This window comes from Ochlerotatus camptorhynchus, unplaced genomic scaffold (genome assembly GCF_037179485.1).
Source record: "Ochlerotatus camptorhynchus isolate MF236.1 unplaced genomic scaffold, CSIRO-AGI_Acam_v1.1 ptg000257l, whole genome shotgun sequence".
NCBI lineage: Eukaryota > Metazoa > Arthropoda > Insecta > Diptera > Culicidae > Ochlerotatus > Ochlerotatus camptorhynchus.
Window position 1 is genome coordinate 1218566 of NW_027040747.1, and position 20305 is coordinate 1238870.

General features: G+C 38.1%; 1 protein-coding gene across 1 annotated transcript in view; it reads left to right on the forward strand.

Moving 5' to 3' along the window:
- l(3)mbn (lethal (3) malignant blood neoplasm) overlaps positions 1-13065 on the forward strand; it is a 36340-nt gene extending 23275 nt beyond the window's left edge. Inside the window, exons 2-3 of the mRNA XM_065226649.1 lie at positions 10670-10790; positions 11827-13065. Coding sequence (XP_065082721.1) covers positions 10670-10790; positions 11827-12872 — 1167 coding nt within the window. The 3' untranslated portion in view covers positions 12873-13065. The remainder of the gene's footprint in view (positions 1-10669; positions 10791-11826) is intronic.
- The last annotated feature ends 7240 nt before the right edge of the window (positions 13066-20305 follow it).

The window sequence follows — 20305 nt, forward strand, 5'->3', positions numbered from 1 at the left end:
AAGCATAAATTACATCGTCCAAACATAAATATCAGCTACCAAGGTGACCTTATAAATCCATGGCGAGGAAATGCAGATGTGTTTGCGATCTTGTAGTTAAATACTTTTTCGCGTGTACACACTACCGGTATGAGAAAATCTAATTGTTTGGATTAACAAAACAATCAGTTGGCAGCCTTAATGAAGTTATTTAGTTTTGCCGACGGTTTGCTTTGTTTTTGGAAGGTGTCGCTGTAGGAACTGATGATACTTTGTTGCTACTGAATGGAAGAGGACTAATGTGAAACTATTGACATTTCGCATATTGATTGACCTTCCGATGAGCGTACGACTGGTTCTGTTCTGAGTGGAAACTTGTTTCTTAAAATTGATTCTGAACCAGTTTGGAGTTGTTTTGATCATTGATTTGATGTGCATTTATAGCAACGTGATGCAATGAATGTCCCTAGCTACACATTATTGCTAGTCCGTGATAGATTAGAAGCAGTGAAACTCCAGTCCCAACCATTCGCAAGGTTCCTGCCTTGCACAAGTTCCTGCAAGTTTACCTGCCTTACAAAATAAAATTAAAGTATATTAACTCATAATACAGGTACATCTCGAATTTACGCACCCTTGATTATATGTACCCTCAAGTGCGTAAAATCGGTTTCGCTTACATTTGAGCTTGATTTGAGCTTGTGATGATAAGTCGAGTCCATTGGCGCAGCTAGAAAATTTATCTGGAGGGGCCTAGGGGGTCCTGTTGCATTTATTTTATTTTGCTAAACTACGGTTATATAAAATCTCGCGAAAATGTGATTCAATCAAATTTCTAAGAGTTTGAATTTTATAATTTGAACTCTTATCATTCAGAATATTAAAATAAAAATAGTTTTGATTTAATGATTTTGAAACTAAAAATGTGCAAGAATATTAGGAGACACGGGTAGGGTAGGTGCTGCTACTGTACCTTTCGACCAATGACAGTAATTGACGATGACAGAAGCACATACCGTGGTAGAGGTAACAATAGCTGCAATTTCCAAACCTACGACTGGATGCATTCCTTCAGATAACAACTTGAGTGCGGTAAAAATCGATAAAACTGTTTCAAACACATACCGGTCGGTAATCATCTCTTTTTGCCAGTTGTGGCGGAGGGAATACCCCCTCACCATCCAACAAGTTGGGTAAAGTTTCGTTTTCGAGTTTTTTTTTTATTTATTCAAAGGGGGGGATGTTTCTCAGAGTTTTGAACTATGTTAATTCATCGATTGAGTTTCCACTTGCTGCAATTACGGCATCCATACGCTTCCGGAATGCACGGCAGGTTTTAATAATGTAGTCTGGATCCATTTCTCTCCAAGTACGGGTCAATGTTTGTCTGAGGCTTGCTGTACTCGGGTGGCGTTTAGAACAGGCCTTGGCCTTCATGCCGCGCCATATTGAGTAATCCAGCGGATTAAGATCGGGACTGGATGGCGGCCGCATATCCTTCGCCCAGAACGGAAGATGTTCCTGCAACCACTTCTGAGTGCGGTTCGAGATGTGACACGGAGCCCCATCTTGTTGAAATACAACATTTGGCTTCGGACCGTACTGTTCATTGATCCACGGAAGAACATACTTACTTAAAATCCCGATGTAGACCTCCGTGTTGACCTTGCCGTCTTCTGGAATGAACACTGGGTCCATTTTGTTTGCCATCGGAAGCCACCAATCCAAACACCATAACGCTAGCAGGATGCTTGGTCAGATACACGTTCTTGTGCTCGTCGGCCACGTCTTTTACTGGAAGCGATCTAATATACCGGTCGGTTCTGGAATTTGATACGGGATCAACGGTAAACATGCTCTCGTCGGTGAACAGGACTACCGGATTTTTTCGCTTAAGGAAGTTCAAGATTTTCTTGCATCGTTCGACTCGTAGCTCCCAGATGCGGTTGGTAATCATGTGAGATTTTTTCCGTGCCCTCGACTTCGCCCCGCAATCTTCCTTTACGATCTTCCGTGCCGTAAAGTCACTGATCCCGTGTTCCTTTGCCATTTTCCTTATTGAACGCACTGGATTCACCCGAATCTTCCTTTTGATAGCAGCGATAACCCTCGGAACCCGATCTGACCTCAGATGACCTGTGGCCACCTTCACGGATAGTTGTTCTTTCTTTACTCGGTCAAAAACCCTTTTGACGGTGCACCGGGAGACTCCCACGGCGATTATAATGTCTTTTTGCGACATTTGCGCGTGGGACAAATCACGAATACGCTGCCACTTCGTCATGGTGCAACTGTCAAACTAAGTAAATCATTTTCTTTTATACACAGCCTACTACGGTATGAGCTATAGGTTACGTGCATCAGCGTTGCCAGATTGTTTTAAAGCTTATCGTTATCGAAGGAAATCGGTATTCATCGGTATTGACCATTTAATTAATTTTATATTTTTGCCGTTTCTGAAAGCGAAAATTTTAACGATGGTGACGACAGGGACTTGAGAGGAATTGCCCCTCAAGTGATCCAAATAGTGATAGTAGTTTTTCAATTAAATATCATTAAATGAAACCAAAATATGGAAAATCAGTCGAAATATCGAGCAGATTACATCGTAGTCGCTGCAGTGTTTTAATACTGAGAAAGCCATTAATCAAAGCATCATTTTAGCTTTTGTACAATGTTCGGAAAATTCCGGAAGAAAATTCCGGGGAAAGTTTTAATTAGTTTCTGAACAAAGCCGAAAAAACATCCAAAGAAAGACGTAAGAAGCTCTCCTGGATAAAGTTCGAAGAAAGTTCTAAGAGAAGTTGGAAAAACATCCGGGAAACTTCCAAGACACGAATTGAGAAACTTGTGGCGATAATTTAAATAAACCATCGGAAAAAATCGGATGTCACATCTAAAGAAAGCCAAAAAAAATTCGGAAACCGGTAGTAAATTTTCAGAACTAGCCATTTTCAGGGAAAGCCAGAAGAAGCATGGAAAAACCTTCCAATAGAAGTAAAAAAAAAACCTTTGGCTTATGGACAAACTTCGAGAAGAAGATGAAACAAATTTCTAGGAGAATTAATTGAACTTCCTGGAGAAGAAACTTTCTGGAGACGCTGGCAGAAACTTCCTAGGGTAGATTAGAAGAAACATCTGAAGAAAGTCATAAGCCAGAGCGCTTACGGAACAGTAAAAAAACAAGGACACAATTTCGGAAGAAAGAGATTCCTGGGGGATGTTCTAATCCCGAGTAGCACACTTTCATCACAATAAGTTACAGCAACTTGTTTATGACTGAAACAAGTCGTATATAAGTTTCTACAATTGATTTGTGACAAGCGTGCTACTAGGGATGATCCAAAAATATTTCCTGATATTCATAAAACATCCCTGAAGACTCCGCAATTTCCCTGAAGTTTTCGGAACATTCCTGAAATGCACTTAGGAATATTGCATAATTCCTAGGAATTACTTAAGAGTTCTTGTAATTTTCCTAAAATAAGGGGATGTTTTGGAGTTCTCTGGTCATCTTCGAAGCGCTTGGAACTTCCTTGATTATAATGAGACTTCCAGAATATCTCTAATCATCTTTGAAGGTCTCTGGACTTTCTTGAAGATTACAAAATCTCTTAAGTGCTCTCACAATTATCTTGAATTTATTGTAACATTTTTTTAACCCGATTTTTTAATTTTTTAAAGTTTTCGACTTTGGCATTAAACAGCATAGAACTTCCCATAAAATGTTCTCACAATGTTCTAATGTTCATATAACTTCCCTTACGTTTCCTAAATTTGCGTGAGCCCCTCAGGACATTGCTGAAGTTTTCGGAAATTGCCTGAGTTTCTCGGAACTCCTTTATAATTTCAGCAATTTCATTAATTAATTGATCTGTCCTGATCTTCTCTGAGCTTCACTAAAGTTTCTGAAAATCATTAAATTTCCCTGAATTTCTTTGGACTTGTGAAGTTTCCAAAATATTTATGATGTTTCCTTAAGTTCACTGGCGTTCGCTGGACTTTTCTGAAATTTCCGGGGTTTTTTTTTAAATTTTGACAGAAGTTATTAAAACTGTCTTTAATTAACCGAAACGTACACAAAAGTCTGCACTTTTCTGTAGTTTCAGAACTTCTTAAATGTTACTGCAGCTAGTGTGGATCCGCAATAAAAATATGATAGCATCCTTGAAGTTCCGGGAAAGTTGAATAAACTGGCGGGAGAAGATGAAAGAATCATTCGAGCGAAGGCTGAAGAAGCTTCCAAGGTAAGATAGAAGAAAACTCCAGGGAAAGTTGGATGAAACTTCAGGGAGTTAAAAAAATTAATAAAAACTCCCGGAAGTAAAATAATGTTTAAAAAATATTTTTCGATTCCCTAGGAATTACCGGAAAAGCCATCGACTATTTCTAGATTGATGGGTAGCCAAAAACGATGAGAAAATGCAAACATTAGTGGAAAGAGTATCAAGCATTTAATAAAAAAAATTAATAAACTTGGTTATTCAAAAAAAAAAAAACGGTGTAAATCGGTATGAAATCTTAAAAATCGGTATTCTGAGGAACCTTATCTGTATATCGGTATCTAGTTTGAAAATCGGTATAAATACCGATAAATCGGTATATCTGGCAACGCTGACGTGCATGCAAAGAAAACCAAAGCATTGTATGCACAGGTGAAACGGGAACCTTATTTGTACGATGGTGCAAACATTATCACTCATACGGTATATAACGCTATCTACAAATCCTGCTCATATGGATTGTTCCATCTGAGGGCAAACAATTAAACATGAATGGCACACTAGCGCCACCTGGTGAATGATTTTTTAGCTAAGCTCTTTACTTCAGAATAGGAATTGTACATCTAAACAACCATATCTAAGATGGAAATCTCTTATCCAGTCAATATGTTAAGTTACGACAAACAGTAAAAAATTAACGTCACATTAGCACCGCTTGGTGAGTGAATTCTGAACTAAACTATTTGTCCATTTGAACAATTTTTCAGAAAACGGTATCCTTCTATTAAGTCAAGATGTTAAGTTAGGCCAAACAATTCATAATGAATGTCACACTAGCGCTGCCTGGTTATTGAATTCTAAGCTAAAATATTTACCTTAAGATAGGTCTTGCCCATCTGAACAACTTTTTTGAAGAAGTGGATGAGCAGGATCTCTAGATAGCGTTTTATAACATGTATTTTCTTTAAGCGCCATCTAGTGAGAAAATTATGTCATATAGAAGAAATGGCTTTAATGTTAGCCAAGATTGGGCCCATCGCTAAAAATCTGCTATTTATCAATTTTATCTAGATGAACGCGTCATTTGAACGGTACTTATGTACATTTTTGGTCGCTATTGAAAATTTAGTCGGCATTTAGACCGATATTACATCCATTTCTTCTACTATCCATAGTATTTAAAAACCATCTATTCTTAAATATCGTTGCAAAAGGAAGCAACATCTTATATGGATGGGATCTCGTGATATAAACATTTGCAACATCAAATTATGCCACAATAAAGGTAAATATTTTTGATAACCCCTTTCCCGAGACATTCGATCCTCTAAAAAAAATCTGATAACTTGAACTACTAAATTTACTCTTCAAATCATTTGAAATTTCAGAAATCTATTTTAAATTTGTTAAGATACGGCAATTTGAATTTTGGGGTCAAATTGATTCCAGGGTTCAGGCAACGTAAGTTTTTCAATAAATAATTTCCAATAAATATGTTTTCAAGTTTTTGGAGCATATTTCATCTAATATTAAAGAGAACTGGTGGATGCACCTACTCACGAAAGAATTATTAAAATACATCGACAAATAAGAAAAAGTTACAGCCTTTCAAAGTGGACTGGGGTCAAACCATAGTCAAAAGATACAACATAATAAACACTTTATCTTCCGCTATCCAATGAGGCTCCTCCATCAGAACTGGAGCCGCTTCCAGTGGTTTCATTGTATGGCAGTTACGCCAACGGGTGACAGAGCGCTTCCATTGCAGCAATGGACGCAAAACGTGGTCAGCACTCACACACTCATCACTAAACGGTTGCTTTCCGAAGTCGACGACGCATCGACCGAAAGAACTGCTGATGATGAACAATGAAGCCATCCACAATGGTTGCTTCCAAGAAAACAGACGATCGCGTGGCACACATTGAGAGTGGCCTGCTATTGTCAACAGCCGAGGGAACACTGCAGTAGAAAAAGATAACTGAGATGGGAAACAACTTATTGTTGTAAATGGTGCAAAAATGAAAATTATGGAGGAAGCAACAGTTTTGATAAACTTTAATAGAACAAAGGAGCCAATGTCTTTACTAGTGCTCCATTGTGAAAACGACTTTCTTCCATTATTAGGTTTAACTTAGCCAGATTTTTGTTTATCCCAATTGGAAGAATTTCTTCTCGGAATCATTGGTAATCAATCATTTGAATCAGGAATCTGGCGGAAGTGCTGTAGCAAATTTAAGAGAGCGTTTCGGTAATGTATTTGAGAAGGATTTTTGTAAACTAATAAACGGTTTTAAAGCAGAGTTGGTGCGCTTGATTTGGAAGGTGCTTATGCGCAACTAGAACTGACGGAATGGTCCAAGAGTTTTGTGGGGATAATACTATGAAGGGTTCAGTCGCGCACGGAACCCCTTTGGATACGGTTGTGTTTTAAGTTTGTTGTCTGCTTTGTCCGTGCGTTCGCTTTCATAGTTTTCGGCTGCATTTGCCGGATTAGCGCTGGCACTCTGCCTCCCGGACGGTTATACGTGTGTGAATGGTGGTTTTCTCGCTTTCTGGGAAGTTTTAGATTTGAGAAAGAAAACGTGATTCATCATGTTTGCAAGCATCAGAAGATTTGGCGCTTTCTGCGTTGTTTGATTTTTTTTTTCTCCCTGACCAGATATTTGTGGCATCGCGAGTGATAATGTTTAGTTTCAGTTTATGTACGCGCTGCAAGGTGCGTGAAAGAGCTCAGTACGATCGGTGTTGATGTTGCAACTATTTTTGAAAAAAAAAAAAAAAAAATTAAGTGTTTTCGAACGAGATTGATATCGAAAGGGCAGCCCTAAGTATGCAGCTTTAGAATTGATAAAACGATCCATAAAATATTCAAAAACATTCCATTAAAAACATCCAAATGATCCATAAAACATCGGAGAAAATCCCTAAAAAAGTGTGGATGATCCATAAAAAATATCAATATTATCAATATTTTATGTAAAATTTAGCAATACAATTTCAACAATGTACCTCTAAATTTCTCAAAAATGAGCATTGAAATTGTACGAATTATCCATAAACATATTGCAATTGATCCATAAAACATTCAGCAATGAACCTTAAACTAAAGAAAGTGATCAAAAAAAAATCAAGTTTGCGCTCTTAAAAATATAGGCATGATCCATAAATTAGACGTAAATAATTCATGTTTAGGACACTGTTTTTAAAAATGTTGTTCCATAAACCTTGAAAAATTGCTCCACTGCATATCTACTTAGATTTATTGTCCTGCCCGTGTATTTTAGGTAGAGGTGCGCAGCGACGGGCAAGCGTCTAGAATTAGCTTCCAAAATAATATTCTATAATAATATTCTTAAGAAGCTTCCTATTGAAGCTTCATTTAGGAACTTCTTTAAGAAGCTTATTCTAGACGCTCGCCCATCGTTCCGCTCTTCTGACAAAAAAAAAACACGGGCAGAACAGTAAACCTGAGTAGCTACGCAGTTATGTAGAAATTTTCCAAGGTTTATGGATCAAATTTAAAAATGGGTTCAAAACATGAAAACATATTTATATTCCATAGATTATAATTGGAACACACCATAATAGGCACGTCTACCAATAACTGGAACACCTACCCTAGGTATGACCCATAAAATTAACATTTATTTTTCATATTTTCTTAAGAAAATTATTATACAAGAATTGGAGGCGAACCAGCCCAAGGCTGAAAGCCTCCCTAATAAAGATAAATTAAATGAATTAATTATTATACACACTAAAAAAGTCTGAATTTTACTGGTGATGTAAACATCCATGCATGCAAACATTCATGCATGTAATTTTCGTTTTCACGTAAATTAGCAGCTTGCAAGAAATGTTGCAAACAAAGGTGGAAAGTTGCATACAATATATGGAATATTGCATGACATGTCTCATAAATTTACACGATTTATAATGTAAATTTGTATGATTAATGACGCTCCATTTATGTGCATCATAGTAACGGAGATTTACATTACTTTTTTTTAGCTGTGTAGTAAGTAGCTCATTCTTAATCGTTGACGTGCCTAACTAAAATAATAATTGAATCCCTAAATCCTAAATCTAGCAAAATCTTTGTTGAAAGAGTGACGAAAGATAACTCTTGGTTTGAAAAAATCTCCCGCTCAGCCTCCTATCGCTTTTCTTGGAGGAATTTTTCTTCTTCCAGCGCTTTCTCCTTTGCACCTTTCTCCTGCTGCAACTGGTCTAGGGATTCCTCCAAGCTGACCTCATTGGTACTTCCTTTTCCAGATTCGGATCCGGCATCACTACTCGCACTATTCTTTCTGCTAGGTGGTTTCTTTGGAACAGACTTCTTGGTTCCTTTCGGTACCTTCAGCATATTTGTGCACTGCGAGCACGTCTACGGAACCTCCTTTACAGCTGTTGTCTCACCAGCACAACTATAATGGGTCCAAAAATCACAGACATCACACTAGACCATATCATCTACGTGGTCATCTCCTTCACAAAGCGTACAGTTTCGATCGCTGTTCCGTTCTTCACTTAAAGGTGGTGTTGATCCCTCTGACATTTTGAGGTTATATCCAATGTTGTTCTTCAAGAATGTTCGGATTAATGAAAGCAACTCCCTCAGAGCAGTCTCGTTTTGGACAGATTGAAGCTGAAATAGGTTTTATTATAAGCATTAAGATTGGTTTAGATTTTATATTAGTTTAATAAAAGCTTCAAGCTGTCCAAGCAAACGAGACTGCTCTGAGGAAGTTGCTTTCATTAATCCGAACATGGCTATATTTGTAAGTGCTCAAACTTGATTTTGGATCACTATGGATCACTTTCTTTAGTTTAAGGTTCACTGCTGAATGTGTTATGGATCAATTGCAATATGGGTAATTCGTACAATTTCAATGCTCATTCTTTAGAAATTTAGCGGTACATTTTTGCAATTGTGTTGCTAAATTTTACATAAAAAAGGATCATAGTGATATTTTTTATGGATCATTCACACTTTTTTAGGGATTTTCTCCGATATTTTATGGATCATTTGGATGTTTTTATGGAACGTTTTCAAATATTTTATGGATCATTTATTGGTTTTTATATTCAAAATTATGTTTGCCTATCGAAAGTGTACCAAAAGTGCTTCTGAACGTGTTTCGCAGTTGGGTGTGGTGCAATTCGCGGTTGTTTTCAGTGAAAATTCCATATCACAAATTTGTTCACCGAGTTCCCTTTTTTTGCCGTTCGACGACATCGGGACTGCGCTCCCGGATATATTGATTTGGTGAGTACGTTCCAGTTGAGGATTGTTCTTGTACATTTCTCGATTACATTTTCGAGGGGACGTGTCTGCTTTTGTGGGCAGTGCGTTTGATGGTCGGTTTGGTAGTATCCTTTTATAAATATAATGTCTCATGTCCAAATAACCTCGATTTTCGGTCTGTTGATTCAATACTTTGGTATTATATTAAGTGCCTCTGCTTACGGGCCCGTCCAACCCTTTTTGGCCCTTCATACAGCAGTATGTTGAATTCAGAATGATGACGGAATTTGATGTGGCTGTTGAGTGGAGCCGCATACAGGGCAAGACCCAAGCTAGGATGGTGGCTACTTACATACATACATACATACATAATACTATGAAGGGTTTGTACACCTACAATACCCTTCCGAAGAGATGTTATGCCTCAGAACATCCCGGCGGCGCTGACTGGGATTGAACCCAGGCCTGCTGCATCACCGGCACCGCTCAAGCAGATTTCGAGATGGAGCTCTCCAAAATCCATCATTTGAATCCATGAATTCTCAAAAGGATTCAAATTTAAATCTAAGAAAGGTATCATAAGAATTTAAGAAAATGTTTGGATGCCGTCACATCAGTCATGGGGAGTCAGAATAAATTAGCATCTAGATTTTCAAGAAACCAGGAGTGGGAACCAAAATTCTTTAACATTCAGCTATACACCCATAATATAATTATTATGGTTGGCATTTTAGCGTTTCATTGATGTCTTGAATAATCATTTTGAAATCAATCAGTCATTATCCAGATATTTCAAATCAGTATCCCATTCACACCGGTTCAACCACAAACAAACGATGCACAGTATTCACCCATCCACCCGTTTCCGGTTGTCCGTTGACCTCCCGGTAATTTGCATAACGCAATCCCACCCACTGAGCATCGGACATCATTAATGCATCCCGCAATCGCATCGGTGCTCATTTGAATGGCATTTTTATCGGCTGCTGTCTCTGCACCCGAAGATAAACAACAACAAACCATTTTCCACACCCTCTCGATTCCAGATGTGCATAATTCACACATTCTGCCCCATAAAAATGTCACACGGACTGGTCCATCACTACGCTTTAAGCACCCGTTTTATTGTGTTTTGTCTCCCGAAGCGGGATGATTCCCATAGTAAATTTGAACTAACCCAAACAAACCCTGTTTTTGTTTTTTTTTTTTTATGCAGATCCACATCGTCTTGCTGGTGTCAGCGGTCCGAGCAGCATCCAAGTATTACGACGGCCCCATCCGACCGTACGAGTTTGGCTTCAACATCGAAGGTCACCAGCATCGGAAAGAGTCGAAAGGTAAAGCGGGCACCACACGTATCAATAAGATCAATATGAATCGACAATATTACCACAGACAAACAGACGTAACTCTTCATTGTGTGTCTTCGTTCATGCATTTAACGGTTGATTTGAATATTATCAGTTCCGCGAACTACTCGCCGCAGCGCTGGCATCGGATCACTTTGACGTTTCCATACATTCGATAGAACTTTTATGCAATATTGTTTACGAGTTAGCGAGCAAGCTTGTTTTCCGCGAGAAGCCAGAGAGATGTCGTTACTGAGGTTATATGTTTTGAGATACTATGTTTTCAAGAACAAGTTTTTCAAAGAGTTACGTCTGTTTGTCTGTGATATTACCTTACACCACCAATATTAATAAATAGATGTGGGATGCGTGGAGTGCCCCTACACGAACAAAAATATTGTCAATAGAATTTTTTGACGCAAAATCAAAAAAGTTTGATTTTGTTTTTCAATATTTCCTCAGAAACTTTTGTTAGGAAGGTTGTGATTTGATTCGGAATACTCCATCGATTACAACAATTTTAGTGAGGAGCGGCCCTGTATTTTTGTATTGTTTAAAATACTGTCTTGGAAATATTGATGGAAATATTGACGAAACTTCTGTCGTGTGGGGTGCACTTAAGAGGCATTCGATGTCGTCTCAGAATATCCTTCGTCCACCGTATGATGTCATGTGGGCACTGCTAGAGAAACGGGTGCCTTATCAGGTTTCCAGCTATTTTTAGAGACGATTTTTATTTACCAACAATGTGGGAGTGGAGTTCGTGTGACGTTAGCAATCATCCAAATAAAAATGTAAATTTTGTCAATATAAAACTTGACGAGATTGAACTTTTGACCAAAACAAATCCATGAGCAGACAAACATTTGTTTGGTTGTCATTTAAATATGCAAACATCTATAGTTAAAATGCATTAACACCAATACCCTTCTTATTCTCATTCGGTCCTATGTATCCCATCGTTTGAACAAGTAAATTTCGAGTGAATTAATTTTGAATTCAAATTTTCCCCAAATCTTTCCAGACAAAAATGGCATCGTCATGGGAGAGTTCGGTTTCATCACGGCTGACAATGTGTACCACGTGACGGTTTACGCAACCGACGAGAATGGCAATTTCAAAATTGTCAGCATGAAAAACTACAAACTGGGACCGACAGCTCCCCCTCCTACCACCAGTGCCCCAACGACCACGACTGCGGCCCCCACCACCACCACGACTACATCGACCACCCCGCAACCCTTTAGAATAATCACCACTGCCAAGCCGCTGACGACTGCAAAACCATCGGGTTTCGCTGCCTGTTCCGGTTGCAAAATTCCTGAAACAACCACCACGGCACCAGCAACAACATCAACGACGGAACCCGCACTGCCCGAAACCAGTACCCAGTATGTTCCTCCATTCAAAATAGTCAACAAAAACGACATCGAAAGTGTTACTACAGCAAAACCCATCACTACCACTGCCTCTCCCTCGGCAAACGATAAATCAAAGTCCGATCCAGAGGAAACACCGCAAAAGCTCGTCGACAAACAACCAAACACGAAAGCTCCCAGCTCGAAAGAGTCGAAAAAACCTCAGCCACAGTCCCCCGATGGTATGCAAACGTTCAGCAAGCCACCGTCCTCCCAACCACTCGAACCACCACCCACCAACGAGGGCGGCAAGCCAGGCAACGCTGGAAACGTCCAAGCCGCCAATTTCAAACCATCCAAATCATCGTCGACTACACCACCTTCGGGCTCCGGTGGAAAGTTCGATCACGTCAACACTGCCAACATGATGATCCAGCACATTCTGAATGGTTTGCTGTACCGGTTCAACTACACCGTCGGCTACCACGGGCACCACGAGCAGGGAGACCGGCAGGGTAACAAGGAAGGAGGATACTACGCCGTCGGACGGGATGGCATTCGCCGAGGTGTAACGTACAAAGCGAATGAGTTTGGATTCCAGCCGCATATCAAATTCGAAAAGGTCAGCCCGGAGGAAACGCCCCGGGAGGATACGGAAAAGCAGGCCGGCCTGAAAGGGTTCGACTTCAAGTGGTTCTGGGGAGAGTCGTGATGGATGCCGTGATTGTGTGATTTGAAATTCCGTAGAAACAGTTCGATTGATGATAGTTGTATGTTTTAGGAATAAGATTCGCTGGAAAAGAATAATACTCAGAAAGTTTCGACTTGTACATAATCATATTTAAAAAGCATGTTCGATATTGTAGCCTAAATTTCGTCAAATAAAAACATCTTTATACATGGTATTTTCATGGAGGATTTTCACTGTTGGAAAAAAAATTGAGGTTGTGTTCTAATGCACGAAAATAGGTTTTTTTTATATCTTTATTAAGGAGACTTAATAGAAAAATAGAAACCTTGGCAATAATAAGCTGGTATCAAAAATACGTACGTAAAATTAGAATTTTGATAAAATTATTTGAACTTCTCAGATTTGATTGATCGGTTATGAGGACCAGTGCTGATAAAAATCATTCCTGCTACACTCAACTTAGCTGAAAACGAAGACAACATTTACAGATAGACCAACTACTCGCATGAATCTGAATTTTGACATAACAACATTCTCTTGATCAAGGCAACCTCTGAGCAGTGATGCCACATATACAGATTTATCTGTAATCATACAGATTTTTTTCAATATTTTGATACAGATATCTGTATATACAGATTACAGATTTACCTATTGAAGAAAGCAAACTTATTGGACGGTAGCTAGAAGCTTCAGCTGGATTTTTATCCGGCTTCAAAATTGGAACAACTTTTGCATTTTTCCATTTATCAGGAAAGTATGCCAAATGGAAACATCTGTTAAATAATTTTACCAAGAAAGACAAGGTACTCTCTGGGAGTTTTTTTGTTGAGGATATAGAAAATTCCATCATCACGTGGAGCTATCATATTATGAAACTTTGTAGTTATAGATCTTACTTCGTCCAAATCAATCCCCCAGGAATCATCAAGTAGTGCTATATCCTATCTTCATCTGTATGAGCTTTACTAGCATATCGGTCTTCCACATTGTGGGCGATCACGGTGTTATCATGATTATTGTTCCAGCCCAAAAGTTGTGCCAACGGAATGTCATCTTCATGAACACATTTTCTTCCAACGAATAGTCCAATTTTCATCCAAGAATTCCTGAATCACATCGTCGTGTAATTCTGCCCAGGCTTTTTGTACCCAAAAACATACTTCTTTTAATTAGATCTTGCTTCAGACATTCATCGGTGCTGTTATCCTTGTTGCGGGCGATCCCGAGCAGGAACAAATATCTCGAATATATAGAGAATATCATAAGAGGTAAAATACCAAAAAATAATAACAAAAAAATGTTCGCACAATACCAAACTATGATAATGCAATACCAGAACAATACCACACTGGCTGGGCTGATGGAGTAAACAGTTATCTAAAAGAGCAAAATGGCCTTGGGTGGTATCAGTCGTTCAGCAGCAAATCGTTGGACTCCTGGAACAAAGTCATTATGGAATCAGGTTTGGAACAGCTCACGTGTCATCCAGTCATTTTTTGTTACAGGAATTCAAACACTGTTGAATGCTCTGGGGTTACGGGATTTTCCAATAACCACCAATCCCAGTTTGTTGATTGTCGAAACATTATAACACGGCATGAATGTGATCATTTACCTGAGAATGTACCACTTTCTACTGTTTATCGTATTCTGGCATCCTTGACAACAGTTCGGAAGAGGGGTAGTGGAAAACCAGCCAATATAATGAATAAAAAAGGACTTGGATCGCTACACAACACGTTCAACAACAAAGACTCGATAATTCAGCGGGACTTCACGAAAAAATTCATGTGCCTGCAACCTCACATCTCTAAAACGTTGAAAAGGATAGGAATAGTTTGTCGAAAGAAATCGAGAGCTCTTGAATACACCGATCAACAAATTTCGAACGTGAAAATCCAAGAAATTACTCAGGAAAATATCTCGTTTTGGATGATGTAAGTTACTTTACTCTCTAAAAATCTCACATTCCTGGAAATGATCGATATTATTCAGATTCAGTACAACATCTCCAAATGTAAGATTCAAATTTAAACACAAGTTTGAACATAAAGGATATTGATGAAAGTGATACTCTATATCGTCATATCGGAGAGAGGAATTTCTAAGCCATGATTCAAGCAAAGCGGTTCGGCTATCAACCAAACAGTGTACTAAAATAAATGTCTGAAGAAAATTTTGATTCCATTTCTTTAAAAAAAATAGCGGCGCCAGTGGTCTGATTACCTCTAACCCCAGCAGGCCTGGGTTCAATCCCAGTCAGCGCTACCGGGATATTCTGAGGCATAACATCTCTGATCACGCCTTCCTTCGAAAGGGAAGTTTTTTGATGAGCCCAAATGAAAATTCTCATTTTTTATATAACGAATTCACACGTTATATAACATTTACATTCAATATTGAAAGGTTGGGAGTTTATTCAATTTCAAAACAATAACAAGAAGAAAAGCAAGATTGTGAACATTTTGAAAACAATCCCGATTCATTCTCATTGTAAATCATATGAGGCGTAAGCTCAAGAAGGGTTTTTTTCAAATTATCTAGTCTATTTGGAATTCAATTCTTCTAAGTATTTTCTAATTATTGTCCCAAAATTTCTATGGAACTATTCTTTATATTAAATTTGAATTTTACTTTCGAATTCCTTAAAATATTCTTAAGAATTTTCATAGAATTTCATTTTGAGTTTCCTTGAAATTCGCATAGGAATCGTATTGGAAAACTCAAGAATTCTTGTCCTCAGAACATCTATCAAACTCTCCTCATAATGTTCCAGTAATTCTAGCCAGAACTCCCAAAGAGTTCTATTCACAATTCTTTAAAAATACTTCCTCACAATTCTTATTCAATATTCTGAGGCATTCCCTAAGCCTTTTTCTAAAATACCCGTGAAATCATACTGCTCATGGACTGACGATAAAATTTCTACTCAGCATTCTCTTGGAATGCTTTCAGGATTCCTGGGATTCGTGTTACGCAATATACGAACGCGCCTCCGTTACCAACCGGCCCCCATCGAGACCCACCGTCACTGGCACTATACGATGTAGTCGCTGCAGCGCATAACTGTCAATATCAACGGAACAAAGGCACAGCACGGGATAGGAGGAATAGAATGGGGAGCCGTCAAAGCACGAAGAACAATCAGCAGCGGAAGTAAATATTGATTCGCGTGTTCGCATCCATTTATCAAATATGTTTTCTATTAAAACCTTATTTAAATAGTAGAACCTAAAATAATAAATTAAATTAGTTAGTTACTTAAAGTTAACCAGTACGGATTAGTGAATTATCACAGATTAGATTAGTTGGAGGTTTTTGGTGAATTTAAGAGGTTAATCGAGAGATCAAGAGTCCCATATACCTACTACCATGCGAAACCGCTTTCCGGACGTAGCGGAACAAATGGAAAACACTGAACGGAAAAAGACCACAACTGAAATAAAGTTTGTTTAAGTTTATGGAAATCTGTGCCTCCATCTTGTGGTCGTCTTCGGGAACAATTCCCTTGGAATTATTTACATGGTTTCAAAATAATTATATTAAAATATTTTTTTACTATTTCTTCAGAATTTTCTTTTTACCTTGGAATTTTTCTTAGAAATAAATTAAAGCTCTCCTCCTCTGAATTCTCATCAGAGCTACTTTTTGAATTCTTCTCGAAACACTCTTAGATTTCTCTTGAACATTTACCTGGAATCAAAAAGAATTAAATTTGAGGCATTCCTTAGAAGTTTTCCTCACAAATGAAATGGAAATTCCAGTCAAAACTCTCTTAGAATACCCCTGCTTTTATATCCTTAGAATTCCTTTTAAGTTCGTAACAAAATTCTTCAGAAATTGTCACAGAAATTCTTAAGGTAATGCCACGAATGCCAGAATCATGAAAATTTTCCAAGATTCAATATTTTGATATTTGTTTTTAAAGTCCGACATAACTATCTCCACCAGCTCAACCAACTAGCACCAATTTCAGTTGCTCCTGAAATCCCATTCTGGTATATGCTGATCCCTTGTTTAGATTATCAGCCATTCCATAGCAAAACGATATAGTGGTTCTCAAAATTTTGAAAAAAATGGAAATTTTGAAAAAAAATGGTAATTTTGTTCCTTATCGCAAAATATTAGACCCGTTTTTTTTTTTTTATTGTGTCATTAGAGTGACCATTTTCATGTTAGGGTGGCCAGGAAATCATTTTTTTTTTCAAATAAAAGGTATTAAAAAATATTTTTCAGAAAAATATAACTAGACTACCACGCGTCGTGACAATATTACAGTCGCTATAAATCAATGTGGTGTTTACATATACGCTGGTTCACTAGCGCTAGTGTAAAAGAACTGTACTTTAATGTAACCAGCACAATGTGAAAAAGGCATCAGCATTTACCAGCATGAGATTTCTAGAATAACTGAAATTCGTGCTAGTTCTTTGAGCTGCTAGCCTTCGTTCATACAGAGTTCACTCACTTGATAAAAAGTGACGCAAACTGCAGGATGAACACTTGAACACTATATCACAGACAAACAGACATAACACTCACAATCACATTCATCGCAAATAATATTTTAGTTGGGAATATGCTTGCATTTGTCATGGTGGCGCCACTGAAGCATTGAGCAAGCCACATTTAGAACTTATCAGTGATGCCAGTTCTTTTTCACGTCTAGTTAGTAGATGTCAGCTCTTGAAAATAATAAGTGGTCAAGGCATCCCACTGGAGACACATACCACATCTAACGAATGCAGAAAAAAGTTGTTGAATATTACATCAAAACTGCTGCACATTAGTCATTGCGTTCCTAATATTACGTTGTACGATGTACACAGAATTCGAGAACAAATTATGTTGATGACTATAATATTCTATAAATTTTTACCAGTTATTGATGTTCAATACTTTACCATGATCATTGATTGATACATATTTTTTTTTCTTCTGTTTACACATTAAAGTGATGAGCGGTGGTAGAAAGGGCACTAATAAGTGATGCATTACCTTGTTTAAAAACTTGTTTCCAGCAAAAGAAAAAGCACACTGAGCAAACATAACAAATCCCTAAAAAACGTCTTAGCTTCTGAGAATTTTTCCTACGAATCCGTATTTTTACAGAATTCAATCAATTCTATAGATCTTCGAAAAATTTCGTAGAACCTACATCACTGATTTCCATCTGTTTTGTTTTTATTCAACACAGCTGACGCGTTGACAGAACGAGGGAAAAGAAACTAGCGAAAAAATTGCATTCACGAGATATGCTCCGGTTGCAAAACATTGCTTGGGAATGTGGATGATAGATGGTGCTAGTGCGCATGCAAAATACGCTTGACGATATTTTTCGAAGAATTTTCTTCTAAGAGTTATGTCTGTTTGTCTGTGCCTATATGTTATTATTCATGAACATTTAGGGTTTATAATTAGTAAACATTGCCCGCAGCTTGAGGCACTTTTTCTCGAATGAGCGAACTCAAATCCATCGGTGCACACATGCAAGCTCAGTCATTCAAAACCACGGGACTGACATCAAATGTTTGCACTATAGGATTTCACAAATTAGACAGTACCCTTTTAACAGGTCTATACATTTATGGCCCATAACAAACTTGAACAACACATACGAACTTTGCGGCTGTATTGCATATTTCACAGCTGTAGCTTACACCGCATGTGTTTGTTTTGCGTTGGTTGTAAGTGTGTGGGTGAAAAATAGCAGACAACAGAAAAATGCTGGCTTAGCAGCCCCTATTTCAACAACAAAGAGTGGCCTGGCTGGCGGTTATGTTTTTGTTGCTATCATCTGCTCTTGTCTTTCTAGGGTTGCCAGTCTCCTGGTAGCAACACGGATTAATAAACGTGCTGACTGAGCTAACGAATGATTGCTCTGCTGTCAGTGACTTGTTCACTTCCCAATTATTTAGACTCTCACGATGAAGTGAATTTGTAGAAAAATTTCTGTCATATTCATACGAAAATCATTCATTGAACCTTACTGTTTTGTGCACTGAGAGAAACTTTAAATAAAAAGGCCTTGGAAAAAAAAATTTCATGTCATTTTTTTCAAGTTTCATGATTTTTTTTTTTTTGAATTTAAAGTTTTTATACGAATAAACTCATTACAATAGTAGAATATGATTCTTAAGGGCCACCTACATTAAATCCGTTAGCGTTGCGTTAACGTCAATTTGAAAGTTTGACAATAGATTTAGCTGTCACTTTGCCGCAACGCTTCAGATCTTGATCTAATATGGGTGGCCCTTTCAGGTCATTTAAAATCAAAATGCTCTTGGTGAGTAGTTTTCATTTTCAAAGGCAAGTTGTGATTCTCCATCCATAACTATAGGTTTTTCAAAATATAAATAAATGACGTCAAGAAGCTTGGACAGACAACTTGAACATCCAATAATAAGTGCGAAAACATTGTATGATTGGGCTGATAAGAGAAATACAAATTTCACAACAATAGCATTGTTTTTGTACGTCTCAAGATGAATACGAAGAGGTCGATGCAGAATGGGGTAACAGTTATCAGCAAACAAAAATGCTTCGTCTTGTAAAACAGTAGAATTAGATAAGTTGAGCATACCAAAAAGTTATACCCTGTCAATATGGCTTGAGATCAAAATTGATCCCAAGGTACAGACATAGATTTATTGTAGATAAATTTTTGATTCTATTTTCACTAGACAATAAATAGTAAAAACTGTCCGATGCTGGCTTTAAAAATCACTAAAATTTCAGCCAAGTATAACAGTCAGTAAAGCTTTGCAAATCCATGACTCAGAACAACCACTATTTCTTGATGCCCACCGCAAACGCGTGCAAGAACGAATTTTCAACCCACACCCGATCCGGGAATGTCAGACAAAATCAAACATTATTCCGAGACGCCGTATGACCGACCACGTTCACCGAGAAAAACAACGCACGGGTAAATACGCAGCGGTCTCGGGCTGTTGACACCATCGCCAAGTGAATGCCTCGTGCGGACGGAATTATCCTACGGGATGACATCAATTGCCATTACCACCGGTGTGTGCGCGGTCGATGTTTGCAACCCATTTTAATGGCACCTCTCCTAGAATGGTAACTTGACCCGATTAAATCGGAGAGTTGGCCCAACCCGTCCGTGCGACAAAGTTGGATTGCATTAATTTTAATTGAATTCTGCAACAATTGCGTGGTATCGACATAACAACGTGTGGATTCGTTAGGATTGTGGTGATTTTTCTTTTTCAATAATTTAGTGAGCACACAAACTTCGCAAACAAATCGTAAGTGCAGGTCTAGATCAACGAGCTCTCAACCTATTTCCAGACGAAAGCAAACAATTGAAAGTCGACTTGTAGGCTTCTATTTCTGTTGAACACTTAAGCAACTTGAGAACACTCAACAACCGGACTTCACTCCGGTAGATGTGTTCATTCATTGAGAAATATGGAAATTATGCTGAT